This window comes from Carettochelys insculpta, chromosome 18 (assembly GCF_033958435.1).
Source record: "Carettochelys insculpta isolate YL-2023 chromosome 18, ASM3395843v1, whole genome shotgun sequence".
In the NCBI taxonomy this organism is placed as follows: domain Eukaryota; kingdom Metazoa; phylum Chordata; order Testudines; family Carettochelyidae; genus Carettochelys; species Carettochelys insculpta.
This window is the reverse complement of record NC_134154.1, coordinates 8697405-8714645: the sequence shown is the minus strand read 5'-3', so window position 1 is coordinate 8714645 and position 17241 is coordinate 8697405. Positions and strand designations below refer to the sequence as shown.

The following is a 17241-nucleotide window of genomic DNA, read 5'->3' as shown; positions in this document are numbered from 1 at the left end:
CTTAGCCGGGGCTGGGAGGAGGAGCACGGGGCAGCGGGAGCCGGGTCCCCAGCGCCTCCAGGCCGCCGCTGGCTGGGCCAGCCCTACCACACCGCCGCCTCGTTCAGCTCCTGGTTTGGATGCGAGAGGGGCCCGCTGTAGCCGCTGTTGCTGGACATGGAGAAGGGCGGGCTGGGGCCTCCGCTGAAGACCTCGCCCGGGATGGGGTGTAGCGAGCCCGGCAGGCCCGGCTCGGGGCTCGGGGTGTCGGGGTGCGAGATCATATCCGTGTACCTTTGGTTTTCCGAGGCGTGGTGTCCGGGCAGCGGGGGCTCCAGGGGCCCCAGGGGCGTGGAGCCGGGCGCGGAGGCCGGAAGGTAGCTGGAGTCCGCTGGGCTCTGAGCTTGCGAGGGCGGCCCGTGGGGGAAGAAATCGTAGTTCCCGCCGGGCCCGTAGTAGTCGCCTTGGTAATCTGCAGCGGGGAGAGAGAGGGAGGTGAGGCGGGGCCCGGAGCAGCCTGGGGCTAGCGGCCCCCAGCCAGGCGGGCGCCCCCGCTCCCAGGCTCGGGCCCCCTCGCCGGCCTCCGCCCCGACGCGGGTGGCTGGCCGGGGAGCTCCGCGCCCCGCATTTCTCCTCCGGGCTCCCTGGAGCACTGGGCGAGCCCCCAATCCCACCCGCGCCTCCGCCACGCAGCGACCCACGGGCGAGCCCAGCTGCCCTCCGCCCGGCCACGGCGCCCGGCCCCGCGGGGAGGGCACCCTTGCCAAAGGCTTTGCTGAAGGCACGGGAGGGCGGGTGGGAAATGACCCCCCCCCCGATATCCACCATTGCGCGGGGATCCTCCCACGCCTGCACCCGGCGGCGCTGGGCGGGGACCCGGGGGACCAGGGAAAGTCTCTGGGCGGCTGCGAAGGGTGGGAAATCCGCTGGGGGCGGAGGGGGGGGGGACGGGCGCTCCCTCCAGCCTCCCAAACACCCGGCTCGGCGGTGTTCATTGGCCAACCCTGGGAAAGAGCCGCGGCTCCTGTAGGACCCCCACCCCCGCCACCGCTTCGGGGCGCGCCCCTCTGTCGCTGCGGGGGGCCGGGGGGTGAATGGCTGCAGGGCAAGGTCTTGTTCAGCCGGCGGAGAAGGGGGCTTCCCCCCTCCACAGGGGCGGGCCGGCAGCACCCAGCTGGGACTAGCTCCAACTCGCCCCCCCACCCCCCATCCCGACCTGCCTGCAGCGGCAATGCGCCCTCCCCCCTCCCTCGGCACAGCTCGGGAGCGCCCGAGCCTGGAGGGGCGCAGGCGGGCCGGGGAGGGGAGAACCCGAGCAGCGGCCGCGCGGGCCGGCCCCTGTGATAGTGACCTTCCATATGCTGCGGGGGCGCGGAGGTAATTGGAACAAATGCCGTCTGAAAGAGGGACAAAGCCGTGCAGCTGCAGCTTTGTTCCCGGGAACACACGCGGGCAGCGGCGGCTCGGAGGGGAGCCGGGGGCCTCCTCGCCGCGGCGCGCTCGGGCACAATGGGGCTTTCTTGCGGGCGGCGGGGCGCACACTCGGCCGAGGGCCGGGCGGAATCTCTAACAGGGGGATTAGCCGGAGCAACCCGGGCGGAGCCGCATTCCGGCCGGGCGGGGGGGGACCCTTCCAGCAGATGCCACAGGAAGGCCGGCAAAGGCCTAGCAACCGCCCGCAACCTTCCCTCCTGCCGCGCCCTGGGCGCACGGAGCGCGGAGGCAGTTTGCGATCAAACGCCCCCAGCCTGGCGGGGGAAACACCCCGTCTGCTTCGTAAAGCGAAACACCCCCCGGGGCTGCGGGCAAACCCCCCCTGCCTCCAGCCAACCCGGCTCTGGCCCGGGCCCAGGGAAGGGACCTTTCTCCTCCCGCCTGCGCGGGGGGCTTCCACGGGCCGGAGCGTTTCTCCCTGGGAGTCCGCGCCGTAGCGCAATCGGGCGTCGGGATTCCCAGCGGGGACCAGAATCCGGCCCGGGGCTGGGCGCAGGAATGAGGGAACCCGGCAGGAGCAGGGGCTTTGCTCCCCGGAGTAAAGTTTGGAGAGAGCGGGGCCGAGCCGAGAGTCTCCAGGGCCCCGCCTGGGGAGGCCGGCGAGGGGGCTTAGCCGCTCCCAGCAGGGGCTGGGCCCTTTCTCTCCGGAGGCCCCCGGCTTGCGCCGCCAGCTGGGGACGCGCAGGGGAGATCCGAACCCGCGGCCGGGGCACCGCAGGAGGCCGCCATCGCCGGCTGGCTTCTCCGCCGGGCCAGCGCCGAGCACCCCTGGCGAAAGAGCGGCCCCCGGCTTCCCCGGCTGCGGAGCTCCGGAAACGGGACTGGGGGAGGGTGGGCGTTCAGGGCACAGAGGGCAGCACATTTATCCGACCCCAAAAGCCGCCACCCCGGCCCAGCTCGGAAAGAAGGAAACAGTGAAACGGCCCGAAAGAGACAGGGGGCAGCCGTCCGGGCGGGCAGGCGGGGACCCCGGGCAAGCCGCGGCCGCCCGCTCGTAAAAGCCAAGGGGAGATGCTCTGAAATAGGAGGGAGGGAAAACTTCAGCAGCTTCACTGCTAGAGGAGGCCAAGGAAAGACTAAAATAAGGAAACGAGAGAGACAGAGACACGGACAGGCAGACGGAAAGCCAGACACACAGACAGGGACAGAGAGACAGACACACGGACACACACACAGACAGAGGCACAGACACATAGAGACAGGCGCACAGACGGAAACACAGACAGGGACAGAGAGACGGACACACAGACAGACAGCCAGAGACAGACGCACAGACGGAAACACAGACAGGGACAGAGAGACGGACGGACACAGACTCTCGGGGGCAGAAGGAGGCGTGGGCCGGAGGGGGAGGGCTGGTTTGCTCGCGCGGGCCCGGGTTTGTTCCGCGCGCACGGGGCGGACTCCCCCGCGCTCGGCGGCGGCGGCTCCCCCCCGGCCGCGCTCCGTGACACGCTCGTTACCTCCGTAATAGGTGTACGGAGTCGAGCCCAACATTTCAGACTCATCCAGCCGGCCTCCCAGAGGGCGCATGCGCCGCGGACTCCTGAAGAAGGCGTGCCGCCGGGCGCCCAGCGCGCTCAGCTGCTTCATCCTCCTCTCCTTGGACCTCCTGTTCTGGAACCAAACCTGCGGGCCAATGAAACAGCGACCCCAGAGTGGTGACCGCAGCCGGGGCAGCCCCCCGCTCGCGCCCGCTGTCCGCCAAGGCCCATCCCCCAGCTGACCAGCGCTCCCCGACCCCACCGCTTGCTCCCCGGCCAGCCGCGAAGGCAGAGAGCGAGCGAGCGCTCAGCGCCAGGGAGAAATCTAAGGCCATGCCCGAGCCAGGGAGGTGACTGCGGGCAGCGGCCGACGTGGGGGAGAAGGAGAGAGGAAAGGGAGGAGAACGGGGTTCCTGGGCTTTTTCCCGCCTCCCAGAGCACAGGGGTGAATTACAGCCCGTTTCACACACACCGCACCCCGTGGGAGCCGGACCCGGTTTTTTCACACGCTCGTCCGCCTTTGCCAAGCGCACAGCGAAGGCGCCGTTTTGCCCACCCTTGCCTGGCCATCTCCCGCTATCGTCCGCTTTGGAGGGCTGCTTCTACCCCTGCCCCGGTTTCCGGGGTGCTAGAAATGCGCGGCTTCTCTTAACCGGCCTGCAGTTATGGAGATGTACATAGTCCAGGCCCCTGATTGTTTTAAATCTATTGCACCAGACTGAGTTAAACAAAACAAAACAAAACAAAACTGACGTGGCCCAGACCTTGGAAAGTCACCCCCTGCAAGGCTCGAACTCTCAATCCTAGGTTTATAAGTCTAATGAGCAATCGCTCCCCACAAGCCAAAAAAAAGAAAAAAACCAAAAAAAAACCAAAAACAACAACAACAACAAAACAAAAACAAAAACAAAAAAACCCAAAAAATCTGACCCTTGAAAGACCCCCCCCTTGCAAGGGTCGAACTCGGAACCCCTCGGTTTATAAGCCCAGTGAGCGATCCCTCCTCCCGCCCGCAAGCGAGAAAAACAAAGCAACGACAAAAAAGCGCCCCCCCCCCAAAAAAAACAAAACCAAACCCTGGCCTGTAGGTCAGGATTTTCTTTTTTTTGGTGGGGGACTTTTTGTTTTGTTTTCTGGGGTTTTTTTGCTTCGGGGGAGGGATTGAACATTAGGCTCGTAAACGTAGGGTTGCGAGTCCCTCCTGTAAGGGTCGAATTCGTAACCTGGCTTAACAAACCCAACGCGCCTTCCACTGAGCTACGCCTCCCCCCGAAAAAACACAGAACTTCTCCGCCCCCCAAGCCTCGAACTCGGACCCCTGGGTTTACGAACCCCGGGTCCCTTTAGTTTATAAGCGCAACGCGCACCCCGGGGAGTCGGTCCATCTCGGAGCAGCCCCAGGGCCCCTTTGCGCCCCACGATTTAGTTTAATTTATGACTCACGGCCATTTCGGGGGCCACCCGCGAAACTTTTTTCCCCGGCCCGGCCCGAGCGCCCCAACAGGCGAGCCCCGGCGGGTGGGATTTCACGGGATACGGACGCTGAAAGCAGGAAGGGGACTCTGCCTTTATCCGCAGCCAGCCCCAACGGTTGGCATAGCTCAGGGCTAAGGGGCGCTTCTCGGCTAGTATGGACTCCACCGCCATCGGACCCCGCTCCTTCCAAAGCCCCCTGGCCCGCGCTGGGCGCTGGCTCAGCTCCCCGGGGAACTAAGCGGCTCTAAAACGCGCCCAGGAAGCAGGTTCAGTGGGCTTGGGATGAGGCATCGGGACTCGAGGCTGAGCGCCAGCTGCTGCTAAGGCCTCTCCGCGGGAAGAAAACGCTCCTCTGACTAGGGAACTTCCCACCCCAGCTCCGATCACCAGCCTTGCCGCTAACAACGCCCGGGCCGGTTATGGTGACTGTCCTAACACTGTCGGCAATGGGAAAGTGTCCTCTTGGGTAGGAGAGAGGAGCCCTTCGGTCTCCAGGGTAAGAATCCAAGAAGGACAATGCTGCAGCGGTGGCTGGCCGGCGGGAGGAGGAGTCCCAGCTCTGCCACGAATCACAGGCGTGGATGTAAGCAAGTGGCTTCACGGCTGGGCGCCTCAGTTGCCTCATCTGTAAAATGGGGCTAAATGGGCTTCTTTCCTGCCTAACGCCTCATAAAAGCGCCCGGCTCATCCTTGTCAAGGGGAGAGCTTCAGACCCAAGAGCTACTGGCTCTCGCCTTGGTTTTCACGCCGATTGCCTCCCGCGCTTTGGCCGCTTGCCAAATTTCTTTAAATGAAAGATTTTTTTTCCTGTCCCCTCCCTCCCGACCTCACAGACCACTGGTTCCCTGACGTCATCCGGCTCAGTTTGGGACGTCACCGTCACCTCCCTGGCAACAGGCTATGATGTAAAAAAAGAGGTGGCTGGGAGCCAAAGTGGGGCAGGCAGGCTGCGCTGGGATGGGAGGTCCCTGGTTCTGCTCCTTTCTCCTGTGCTCTGCCCGGGCTTTTCTGTACCTGGATCACTCGCATGTTAAGCCCCGTCTCCTGGGCCAGCTGTTCCCGGATGTGCCTGGTCGGTTTGGGGGTAGCAGCGAAGGCAGCCTTGAGTGTCTCCAGTTGTTTGGCTTTAATCGTAGTCCGAGGTCCCCTCCTCTTGGTGCCCGAGTTCTGCTCCTCGTTTTCGTTGTTGGTGGTCTCTTTGTCCGAGGAGGTGGAGTTGTCTGTTTCCTTTGGATCGTCCTGCAGGGGGTCCTGGAGGTCCGGGGACAAGCTTCTGTCTGTACAGGAGGACACTGCAAGGGAGAGGCAGAGGTGACTCTGGGCAGGGACGGGATCCGCCCCCCCCCGCCACCGCTGGCCCTTTCCGGGCCCAGATCCTCCTCCCTGCGCTAAGGGGCCAGGAATCCTTTGCTCCCCAGGGACCAACCCGAAGAGCCCTGGGGCGGTTGGAGTTGGCTCGCTTGGCTGCCTGGCAAAGGGACGCCCAGCGCCCCTGGCCTTTGCAGGCCCCGGCGCAGGCACGGGGAGCGACTCCGGAGTAACAGCTCCGGCTGGCGGGGGAGTCGCAGCGGATTTCCACCAGGGTGACCCGAGCCGCAGGGCGCTTGGGCACCCATTGGCCCGGAGGCGGGTGGCCTTTTGCCTTGGGCGGCTGGAGATCCGGCCGGGCGAGGGGAGCCAGGCTGGCTCGCGCCCCTTCCCTGTGCTCGGAACCCCCCACTTGGGCAGGCTCTGCTCGCCGGGCGCGCCCCAGCCGGGAGCCGGGAGTCAGGGCCGAGCGCGCCGGGCAGTTTGGCCTTTGCCTAGAGAGAGAAGGGCCCGGCCCGCAGTGCGTACAGCCCAGCCACCCGCCTGCGTGCCTGACGAGCCCGGCGTCTGCGTGACGAGCCCTGTGTGTGTGTGTGTGTGTGTGACTAGCCCGGTGTTTGTGTGTGTGGCTATCCGGATGTGTGTGTTTGTGCGTGGGACTAGCCCGGTGTGTGTGTGTGTGTGTGTGAGACTAGCCCGGTGAGTATGTGTGTGTTTGTGCGTGTGACTAGCCCAGTGTGTGTGTGTTTGTGGCTACCTGTGTGTGTGTGTGTGTGTGTGTGTGACTAGCCCGGCGTGTGTGCGTGTGGGGCTACCTCTGTGTGTGTGTGAAAGAGAAAGACTAGCCCTCTGTGTGTGTGTGTGTGTGTGTGTGTGTGACTAGCCCGGCGTGTGTGTGCGTGTGGAGCTACCTCTGTGTGTGTGTGTGTGTGAGAGAGAGAGAGACTAGCCCTGTGTGTGTGTGTGTGTTTGTGTGTGTGTGTGTGACTAGCCCGGTGTGTATGTGTGTGTGACTAGCCCGGTGTGTGTGTGTTTGTGGCTACCTGTGTGTGTGTGTGTGACTAGCCCGGTGTGTGTGTGTGTGTGTGTGTGTGTGACTAGCCCGGCGTGTGTGTGCGTGTGGGGCTACCTCTGTGTGTGTGTGAGAGAGAGAGAGAGAGAGAGAGACTAGCCCTGTGTGTGTGTGTGTTTGTGTGTGTGTGTGTGTGTGTGTGACTAGCCCGGCGTGTGTGTGCGTGTGGAGCTACCTCTGTGTGTGTGTGTGTGTGAGAGAGAGAGAGACTAGCCCTGTGTGTGTGTGTGTGTTTGTGTGTGTGTGTGTGACTAGCCCGGTGTGTATGTGTGTGTGACTAGCCCGGTGTGTGTGTGTTTGTGGCTACCTGTGTGTGTGTGTGTGACTAGCCCGGTGTGTGTGTGTGTGTGTGTGTGTGTGACTAGCCCGGCGTGTGTGTGCGTGTGGGGCTACCTCTGTGTGTGTGTGAGAGAGAGAGAGAGAGAGAGAGACTAGCCCTGTGTGTGTGTGTGTTTGTGTGTGTTTGTGTGTGTGTGTGACTAGCCCGGTGTGTGTGTGTGTGTGTGGCTACCCGGCTGTGCAGACAGCGCACACTGACGAGTCTCGGGGCCGGGGAGTGAAGCCCATGGCGGCTGGTGACGGGCAGGAAGGCGATTCGGAGCCCTTGGCCGGGGGAGGCCTGGAAGGTCTCAGATGCGGCCGCCCTTAGCCCGGGCCAGCGAAGGGCTCGATCCCCACGTCGGAGCTGGGCCCTTGGCTGCCTGCGCTCGGCCCGTGGGGAGGCCCGAGCTGGGACTGGGGCTGGGCGAGAGGGGGGGTAACGCTGGCAGCCAAGTGACCCGGACAAACATCGCCCCCCCCGACCCCCTTGGTCACGTGTCACGGTCGCTTCTCCAGCACGTGCCCCAGCCCTGCCCGGCTCTGCGCGGCCCCGCTGCCGAGAGCTCCTGTCGGCGGGCACAAGGCGCGGGGGAGGGGGGACCGGGTGTCCGGGGAAGCTGGTAAAGCCCGGCCTCCTTCCGCGCCGCCGCTCCTGGACGCTGGGGACAGGGCTGGAGGGAGGAGCCCGGTGCTGGCAATTGGACAGCGGCAGCCGGGGTGTGTCTGGTGCCAGAGGGGTGTGTATGTGTGCAAGTGGTGCCCGAGGTTTGTGTGTGCGGGCGGAAGTGATGCCAGACAGGTGTAGACGTGTGAATGTGGTGCCTGAAAGGTATGTACGTGTGCACGTGTGACAGTGGTGCCAAAGGGGTGTGTGTGCGTGTGCGCGTGACAGTCGTGCCGGGGGGTGCGTGTGAAAGTTGTGCCAGAGGGGCGTGTGCACGTGTGCACGCGTGACAGTGGTGCCGAAGGAGTGTGTGCACATGTGGCAGCGGTGCCAGAGGGGTGTGTGCACGTGTGACAGTGGTGCCAGACGGGTGTGTGCAAGTGTGCACGTGTGACAGTGGTGCCAGAAGGGCGTGTGCACGAGTGGCAGTGATGCCAGAGGGGCGTGCCCGTGCGGAACTGGTGCCAGACAGGTGTGGCCGCGTGCCCTCACGGAGGCGGTGCTAGCAGGGTGCGTAGGCGTGGAAGTGAGGCAGAGAGGGGCGCCCGTGTGGAAGTGGCGTAGCCGGCTGCCTGCGCGCGCCCGTGCGGCTGCGTAACCGCAGAGCGGGGCCTCCTTTTTCGACAGAGCCGCTTGGAAGCCGCGCCAGCTGGCTAGAATCGGAGGCTGGCGCCGGAGAAGCGCCGGGCCCGGGCGCGCCATACCTGAGTTGAGGCTGCCTTCCTTTAGGCTGGGCGAGGTCAAATAGTCCTCTTTGCAAACAAATTTGTTCTCGTCGATGATGTACAGTTCCTCCCCGGTGGAGAGCTGCTTGTTGCAAACCATGCAGGTGAAACAGTTCAGGTGAAAGACCTTGTTCCGGGCTTTCCTGACGAGGTCGCTGGGAGAGATGCCCTGGGAGCAGCCTGCGCATTTGGTGCCGAACCTCCTAAGCGGCCGAGCCAGAGGGAGAGAAGGGAGGAGAGTCAACCAGGAGGGAGGCGGACAGCCGGGCGCTTAGCGGCCCCAGCTACAGCTTGCGGGTGAGCTCCCGACAGAGCCATGCCCCCCTCCCCGCCGCTTAAATCGGGCCTTCTCCCAGGGCAGTGCTCTTGAGGGGCTTTGCTCGGGCCCTGAGGGGCCCCTCTTCCCCATCTCCGCAGGTAGAAACCAGCCCCGGCCTTTGGGTTGGTCAATATCGGATCAGGACCCTCCTGTCGGCGGGGGCGGCGGGGGGGGTTTAGTTCCGACAAAGAAACACAGCTAGCGGCTCATGGAATTCCGACCGGGGTGAGGGGAGGGGACCTAGTTATTATTCGGGGGTCCTAAGAATCTGCTGGGAAACAGCGGGGGAAAGAAGGGGCTGTTCTCTCAGGGGGCTTCAAACCCCGGGGGGCGGGAGAGGCGATTTCGGGCCGGAGGGATGGGAAGGTGAGGGCGGGGGATCGGCGATCCACCGATCCGCGTGGGATTAACATGGGTCGCTTTCCGGAGCAGCCCCTCTTCGGGGTGCAGTAACCCCCACACCCGCTGCGGTGTTGCGGGGTTCCGGGAGCAATCCTGGCACCGCCTTGCGTCCACCAGAAAGCTGCCGCCCCCCCGCCCCGCCCAGGCAATAAAGTCCCCCGGTCTATGTACCCCAAACTCTGCCGGGTTTTCGGGCTGCCCGTGGTGAGGCCGCGCGGGGTAACCAAGGGATCTTCCCGTGGAGCCCCCATTCTGATCTCCGACAGGGTGTCACCCGTGGGTCGCTCAGAGGCTGAGCAAGACCCTGCTGTCGGCAGAGGGGGGGTTAGTTCCGATAGAAACACTGATGGCTCCCCAAGGAATTCAGAAGGGGGGTAGTTATTATTTAAGGATACAACAAATCTGCCTCCCCCTTCCCCAGTAAAACAACACTTCCCGTCGCCGTTTAATCCGCATCCAGCCCCGACTCCCGTTCTTTCTGCATTGCAAAAAGGGAGTATGTTTTCTCGGGACCCAGCACCGTCAAGCGACAGAATCGGGTCTGGTTCCCAAGCAGGTAATTTCGTTCCCATCTTGGGGCCTGGATTCTGGCTCCCGAGCGCGGTCGGGGTGGTGGGGAGCACGGGGGGAAGGGAAGAAGGGGGCACAACATTCCTCCCCTTGTTTCGACACATCTTCCACCCGCTCCCCCTTCCCCTGACGTTGATGTAGTGAAAGCATTAAAAGCCATAAGTCATTTTTGGGGCTTATCCTGCAGGATAATGGGCTCATCGGCACCTTATCAAAAATCATTAAAGGCATTTAAGGAATCACAGCACCGGGGGGGAGGGTAGGCAGGGGGGCCATTAAAAGTCGTTTACATGTGTAAAGCCGAGCGTGACACTTAACCTATTCAAATTCACCTTCATTAGGGCCTGCAGGAGAGCTGACCGCCCCCCTTCCCCCTATTAATCAGCCCCGGAGCTTTTCACCCTTAGGCTGAACCAATGACCACCTCTGCCTCAATTCCAGCCAGAAACAAAGGGCCGGGCGATATTTAGGGCTGATTTACATTGCCGAGGAGTTCGTTTGTTGATTTAAAAGCAGGGGGCTGTGGGGGGGGCGCAGAGCCCATCAGCTCTCAAAGCCCGGCTCCTAACCCTGGCAAGGAACTTTCCGGGGTGTTCTGGGCTCCCCAGCTGCTCGCGGAGCGGTTCTCCCCGTGTTTGGCTTCGGATTTACCCCGCGTGAGGCTCTGCCGCCCCCCGCTGTTGCTATGAAAGCCGGGGGCGTTAGGAACCGAAGGGGGCTGGGGGGTTTTATTCGCCCCCACCCCCACGCATAAAACAGGGCCCTGTCTCCGGGCCTGGGCTCAGCTCAGAGCCGGCTCCGCCGCGGGCACACCCCCCCGCGCCTTCCGGCAGCGGGATCGGGCCCCACGGCGGGCGAGGCGGCTGAAGTCCAGCTAGGGCTCGGGTTCTCCCTGCGGGTGCGGAAGGGCGCAGCGGGAGGAGGGCGGCCAGCGGGAGCCCCAGCCGGCTGCGCGCTCCTTGGGCCGGCCCGGAGACGCGGCGGAGCAGAGCGCTTCCCCGGAGCTCGCCGCGGGTGCCGGGGCGCAGCGCGGGAGGCGGGGAGCGGGGCTGGAGCCTGGGCCGGGGCAGGGCCCGGCCTCCGCGGGGCGCAGCGCGGAAAGGGGGGATCGCGCCTGGGCCGGGGCGCAGCGCGGAAGTGGGGAGCGCGGCTGGAGCCTGGCCCGGGCAGGGCCCGGCCTCGGCGGGCGCTCACCTGAAGAAGTCGTTTTTGCAGTAGAGTTTCCCCTCGCGGGAGAAGCACTTCTCGGTCAGGTTGCACTTACACTCGCAGCACTGCACGCATTTGATGTGCCAGGCCCTGTCCAGCACGTTCAGCAGAAACCGGTCCAAAATGGGCCTCTCGCAGCCCGCACAGTGCACCATCATGACCCCCGCCCGGGCCGGAGGCAGCCCCCCGCCACCCGGGATCGCAAGCCCGGCCCACGGAGCTGGCCGCGGTCAGCTTCCTTCCTCCTCCGGCCGAGGGACTTCCAGCGCCCCGCCACCGAGGCCGAGCCTCGCCCCCCCCACACCGCTCCGCCGGGGATCAGCCAAGCCCAGAGCTCCCGGCGGGTGACTTTCTCGGCGCCTCTCAGTCCAGAAGGAGCATCTCGGCCTGCGGCGGCCCCAGCGCCCGTGTGGAAGCAGCCGCGGCCCGCCCGGGGGAAGGATGAACCGGCCGCCGCGGGGATGACCACAACAAAGGCAGGAGCCCCCAGGTCCTCCCGGAGAAGGCTGCGTGGGACTTTTCTCCACTTTCACGCTGTTCCCATCTTCAGCTTTGTCTCCCAGTTTAGTAATTCGCGCATCCTTATTCAGATTTGGTGACGTCCCGCAGCACGTAGAGAGGCCGAGGGCCAATGAGAAGGCGGTGGTCATGGCAACCTCTTAATTTATAGCATATCTAAATTGGCTCCAGCCTTGTGCTTGGCACAGAGGGAAAAAAACAAGGCACCACTATTGTTGAGTTGTAGGGTTTACCTGGTACGGGGGCTAAGTAAGTATTTACCTTTATTTTGCTTGCAGGGGTTGGGGGGTGCAGATTTGAAGCCGATTTTGCACTCGGAGAGGGGGGTAATAGTTTATCTTTCTCTTCTTGGGGCGCTGGGGGGGAAGGAGACCTCGGAGAGGTCATTGCACCTGCAAACCAAGCTCCGGTTCTCCTGAGTGTCAACGGAAAGGCAGCGCAGGCCGATCATTGCCTCTGTGCACCAGCAAACCAAGGTGGAAGTTCTTGCGGTTTTGCCAAGGGGCTGTAGGACGCCAAATAAAGAGAGACGCCAAAGGAGCCCTCGCGCTAGGGAGGGGGTGGTGAGGTCACTGGCCCCCAGGAGAAGGCAGGTTCGGACAAAGTCGGGGGTAAAAAGCGATCTCTTTGGTCCTGCTCGTAGGGGAAGGGGATGGACCCCCGAGCGAGCGACCTGGCCTTTGTTGTACAGACTTGGGGGCACTGCTTTAAAGATCGCACCTTTGAAACCAGAGCCAACGTGAGGCTGAAGGGAGGAGAGCCAGGGCAGCGAACCCCCTTCGGGGAGCGAGAGAGCCTCCTCTTCCCTGTCCTGTGCTATATGATTGTTTTCTTTAATTTCAGGTCCTGCGGACTTTTAGATTGCCCAGGCACTTTGTGCGCAAGGCGATGGCTTGAGTGCACTAACCCTTGCAAAGAAATGTCCTAGCGCTGAAAATATCTCTAACAGTTGCAGCCTTAAACTGCTACTCTGGGAGGATAGCTAGAGATACACTGTGCATGTATGTACTGTGCATATATAGGTATGGATGGCTGTACTCTATATTTCGCTATAGCTATATAGATGCATGTGCTTGATAGATAGATAGGTAGCCACTGTCTACATAAATATATATATATATATAAATATAGACACACTGTATATGTATGTACTGTACATATAGATATAGAGGTCTATATTGTGTATGTAGCTATAGCTATAGATGTATATACTTAGCTAGATACACTGTGTGTGTATGTACTGTACATATATAGATATAGATGTCTATACTGTATATATAGCTATAGCTATAGATGTATATACTTGATAGCTAGCTAGATATACACTGTGTATGTATATACTGTACATATATAGATATGGTTGTATATACTGTATCTATAGCTATAGCTGTATAGATACAAGTACTTGATAGATAGATACCGTCTACATAAATATATATCGATATAAATATAGACACACTGTATATGTATGTACTGTACATATATAGATGGCTATACTGTATATATAGCTATAGCTATGGATGTATATGCTTGATAGCTAGCTAGATATACACTGTGTATGTATATACTGTACATATATAGATATGGTTGTATATACTGTATCTATAGCTATAGCTATATAGATACATGTACTTGATAGATACTGCCTACATAAATATATATAGATGTACTTGCTAGATACCGTCTACATAAATATATATCGATATAAATATAGACACGCTGTATGTGTATGTACTGTACATATATAGATGTTTATACTGTATATATAGCTATAGCTATAGACGTATATACTTGATAGATAGATGGATAGATATGCACTTTGTATATAGATATACTGTACATATATAGATATAGATGGCTATACGGTATCTATAGCTACAGTTATATAGATACATGTACTTGATAGATAGATGAATATATACAGGTATAAATAGAGACACACTGTATACGTATGTACTGTACCTATAGCTCAAGCTGTCTCTAGGGCGTTTGTGACTATAGCTATAGGTGTGTCCAGCTGGATGGCTGCGGAGGCACAGCAGTGGATGGGAGGAGGCTGACGGATCTAGCTAGCAGTTAGCCAAAGGAGGAAGCGCAGGAGCCGGTGAAGTGCGAGCGATAGCCCGTCTAGGTAGCGAGGGCCAGATCAGAAGGCGGAGGTGAGGCTGAGCCGGTGGGCAGCCGGAGAACTCACTCGCTCGGCGGTGGTAATAACGAGGCAGCGCGGACGCAGCGGCTCGCTCGGGTGCGGTAGCCGGGGAGGAGGTCGGGGACTGTCCCGCACCGGCCATGTGGCCGCCCGACGCAGCAGCAAGCGCTGAGCGAGCGGGAGAGGCGCCGGAGGGTTCGGCCGCTCGCTAGGACCCAGGCCGGCAAGGGGGGGACCTTTTGCCCCGCCAGAGCCCCTGGAGGGGACCTCGTGGGGGAGTCTCTCCAGCCTGTTCCGCGAGGGGTCCCCGGCGGCCTGCGGCTGTGACCGCCCCTGCGCGGGGCCGGCTGGCGGCGCGGGTGACCGAGGCGCAGCCGTCGGCGGCTCTCTGCGCGCCGCGCTCGGCCTCTTCGGCTTCCCGGCCGCGTGGAGCCCAACCCGGGCGCGCTGTGCCAACTGCTCGGCGGCAGCGCGCGGAGAGCCCGGAGCAGGCGCCCGCCGCGGTGCAGGGGGGGCGATCCCCGGCTGCCTCTTCCTGCTGTCACGGCACGACACTGTTCCCGGGCCCCCATGCTCCGGCCGCCGCCCGCGCAGCCCTCCGCGGGGGCCGGGGCCGGAGAGATCGGCCAGAGGGCGCCCCCCCCCCCGGGTTAGCTCGTCGTTCCGTGCAGGCTGGCGGGCCGGGCCGCGCCGGGCAGCCCGCAAAGCGCCGGAGGGCGAGCTCGCTGCGGCGGAAAGCGGCGCATCCCCCGCGAGCTCCGTGGGGCGCCCCGCGGCCGGTCCCCCCGCTGGGCCCGGGCGGGAGAGAAGCTGCTTTGCTTCCACCCTCCCCCGACTCTTTCTCGCGGCCGGGGGAAGAGCTCGGGGTCCGCTCCCGCCTGCGCCGGGGGAAGCGGGGCCCGGGAGATTCCCGCAGGCCGGACTCATTCAGAGCGCAGAGGGCGGCGGAGCGGCAGCCCGGCAGGGTGAGTGCTGGGCAGTATCGGCCAAGGATCTCCGCTCCGTCCCCCGCCAGCCCGAGCGCCGCGGGGCAGCGAGCAGCGCCGGGCGAAATCCCCCAGCGGGGGCCTTGTGCGCTGCGCGGGGCGGGGAGCAAAAGGCCGAAGCCGTTTGACAGGGGCTGGTGCAGCGCGGGGCGGCTCGGCCAACACCCAGGCAGGGAGGGTCGCGCCACGGGCCAGCTGCGGCCGGCAGCGCAAGTCAGACGCGTGACACCGACTAGTTTATTGTTTTATTCACACACACACACACACACACACACACACACACACACCCTATATAGACACACACATATATACCTATAAAGTCTCTCTCTCTCTCCCCCGCTCTCTCTCTCACACCCCCCTATACTCTCTCACTCACACACACCCCTGTATAGACACACACGTATGTACCTATAAAGTCCCTCTCTCTCTCTGACACACACACACACACACACGCACCTATATACTCCCACTCACCCCCACCCTCCCACCCACCCGCCCCTATGTCGGCGCACACACACGTACCTATTAACCCCCCCACACAGCTAGGCAGACACACATCTATCCGCCCAGGCACACAGCCACCTCTATCTGCGCGGACTGTGTGTGTTACACGTAACACACATTTGATACACGTTGGCCTGTTCCCTTCATGGCACAGACCTCCGGAGTCTACAACCCAGGCCAGGCCGTGCTGCGCCCCATTGGCCGCCTCGCCGCGGCTGCTGGTGGTTAGCTGCGCCCCTCTCACGCTGGCAGCGCCCCCCCGGACACCCCGGTTGGGAGGGAGGGACGCACAGCAGCCAGGCCCGGCTCTCCCTCGGCTCGCCCCCTTTGCAGGCGAGTGCCCGGCCCCGGCAGCTCACGCCGGCTGCTGGGTCCCTCGCCAGGCGCCCCGGAGTCTCGGGCGCCGCTGCCTTCATTTCCCGGGTAAGAACTCCCCCGGTTCCCGCACCGTCCGGCCCTTTCCGCAAGGGACCAGCCGTGGGGGCGGTGACTGGCAGCCCCGCTCCAGGGAAGGGCCGCTCCCCTGCGCAGCTCCGAGGACAGAGGCATCCGCCGCGGTTTGCCTGCGGTTCCTCTCCACGCGAGCGAGCGGGACCTTCTCCCGCCAGCAGAGCGCAGGGGCGGCTGGCAGAGCGCGCCCCGGGAGCCGTCGGGGCAGAGCGTTTCGGGGGGCTGTGTTGCAATCGAAAGGAGAAGCGAGGCGGCTGCATCCTCCAGCCCGGCCGTAGATGCCGAGGTGAGGGGGCGGCCCTGCAAGGCAGATCTCTAACGAGCCGCCCAGACAGGCGGCTGGGGCGCATTTCAGCCCCTTCTCCGAAGCCCGCACTGGGCATTCCCGGCAGCTCGTGGCCGCGTCTTCTGTCTCCTTCCCCACGGTCACGGGCAGGCGTGAATCGCGGGGGCCTGGGCCTGGCCGGGTATAGGCGGACAGCTGCATTTCCGATGGTATCTGTCGAGTGTGGCTGCACAAAGGCCGCCCCCACCCCCCCACCGCAACCTGCGCATTGTTTCGAGCGGCCGATGCCCTTCGCAGCTTCGCGTGGGTAGCTGAGAAGGGCAGAAATCGGGGTCCGGTGCAAATAGGGGGCTGTGTCTGCAAAGCTCGCGCGCAAAGTAGGGCCTGATACCAATGTGCCACCCACTCAGAGTACCTCCCGCCCCGTTTTTCCTGTCTCCTAGCGGGTGGAATTAGCCTCTCGGCGCAGCAAACCTGTCCTCTGCAGGTCCCCGGGCCGAGGCCTGTGTGTCACCTGGTATTTATTTTGCCGGGTAATGCAGAGAATAAATATGCAGACGGGACACTCAGCACCTGCAACGAGCAGATAAGAGCCCTCCTTTGCTTTTGTGGGTTTCCATCAGGCCCCGCTCCCCACCCCCCCGTAACTGCAAACCCAGCTTCTCCGGTAGCGTGGGGGAAAACGGGGTTTTTGCTCTGGCTTAAACCTCCCAAGTTTCACCAGCTCAAACCACCGGCAAGAACTCTTGGGCCCATTCCCCTGTGCTAACCGTGGTGACAGATGGTGATTCAGGCAACGTAATATCCTCCTATACGTAACTAATAAACCTATTGTGTCTTAACAGGGTAATGCCAGGAGAAACAGTGTCATTTCTACAAGATGTTGATCGAATTTACGATATAAAAAAAAATCCCCTTTCCAGAGTAAAGTGTATTAACATTACACCGCAACAGACGGCAGAGGGATCAGTAAAACAGGCAAAAGACAAACAAGATAATAATCTGTTTCCAATCAGTTAAGCCCTGTAGAATTTGTAATATTCCGTTTGCATATTCCCCCTTGTGTTTCGGAATGGATTGTCTATCTGCGCGGCTGCTCGGCAGACGAGTCTGGGGATATTTCTGAGTATTTTGGGCAATGAATTGTTAGTTCCCCATCGACCGGGGCTGATCTGAGCCCGGTTGCTCCAAAGAAATCCGGGCGGATCGCGTGCAGGGGGCTGGGAGGCTGAAGCCAGCCCCCCTGGAACAGCTGGAAGGGTTAAATGATGTTTAAAAGAACCAGAGACGGATTCCCCCGTTTGTCCGTGGAAATTAAATTCGC

At 61.9% G+C, this 17241-nt stretch overlaps 1 protein-coding gene across 1 annotated transcript; it reads right to left on the bottom strand.

The window, feature by feature from the left end:
• Positions 1-83: 83 nt before the first annotated feature.
• On the bottom strand, positions 84-11181 carry LHX5 (LIM homeobox 5). Its single transcript, XM_075012732.1, has 5 exons — positions 11009-11181; positions 8503-8726; positions 5448-5725; positions 2937-3102; positions 84-451 (listed from the first exon to the last, which is right to left on the bottom strand). Exons 1-5 carry the CDS (start codon positions 11179-11181, stop codon positions 84-86), a joined length of 1209 nt encoding a protein of 402 aa, XP_074868833.1.
• Between the last annotated feature and the right edge of the window lie 6060 nt (positions 11182-17241).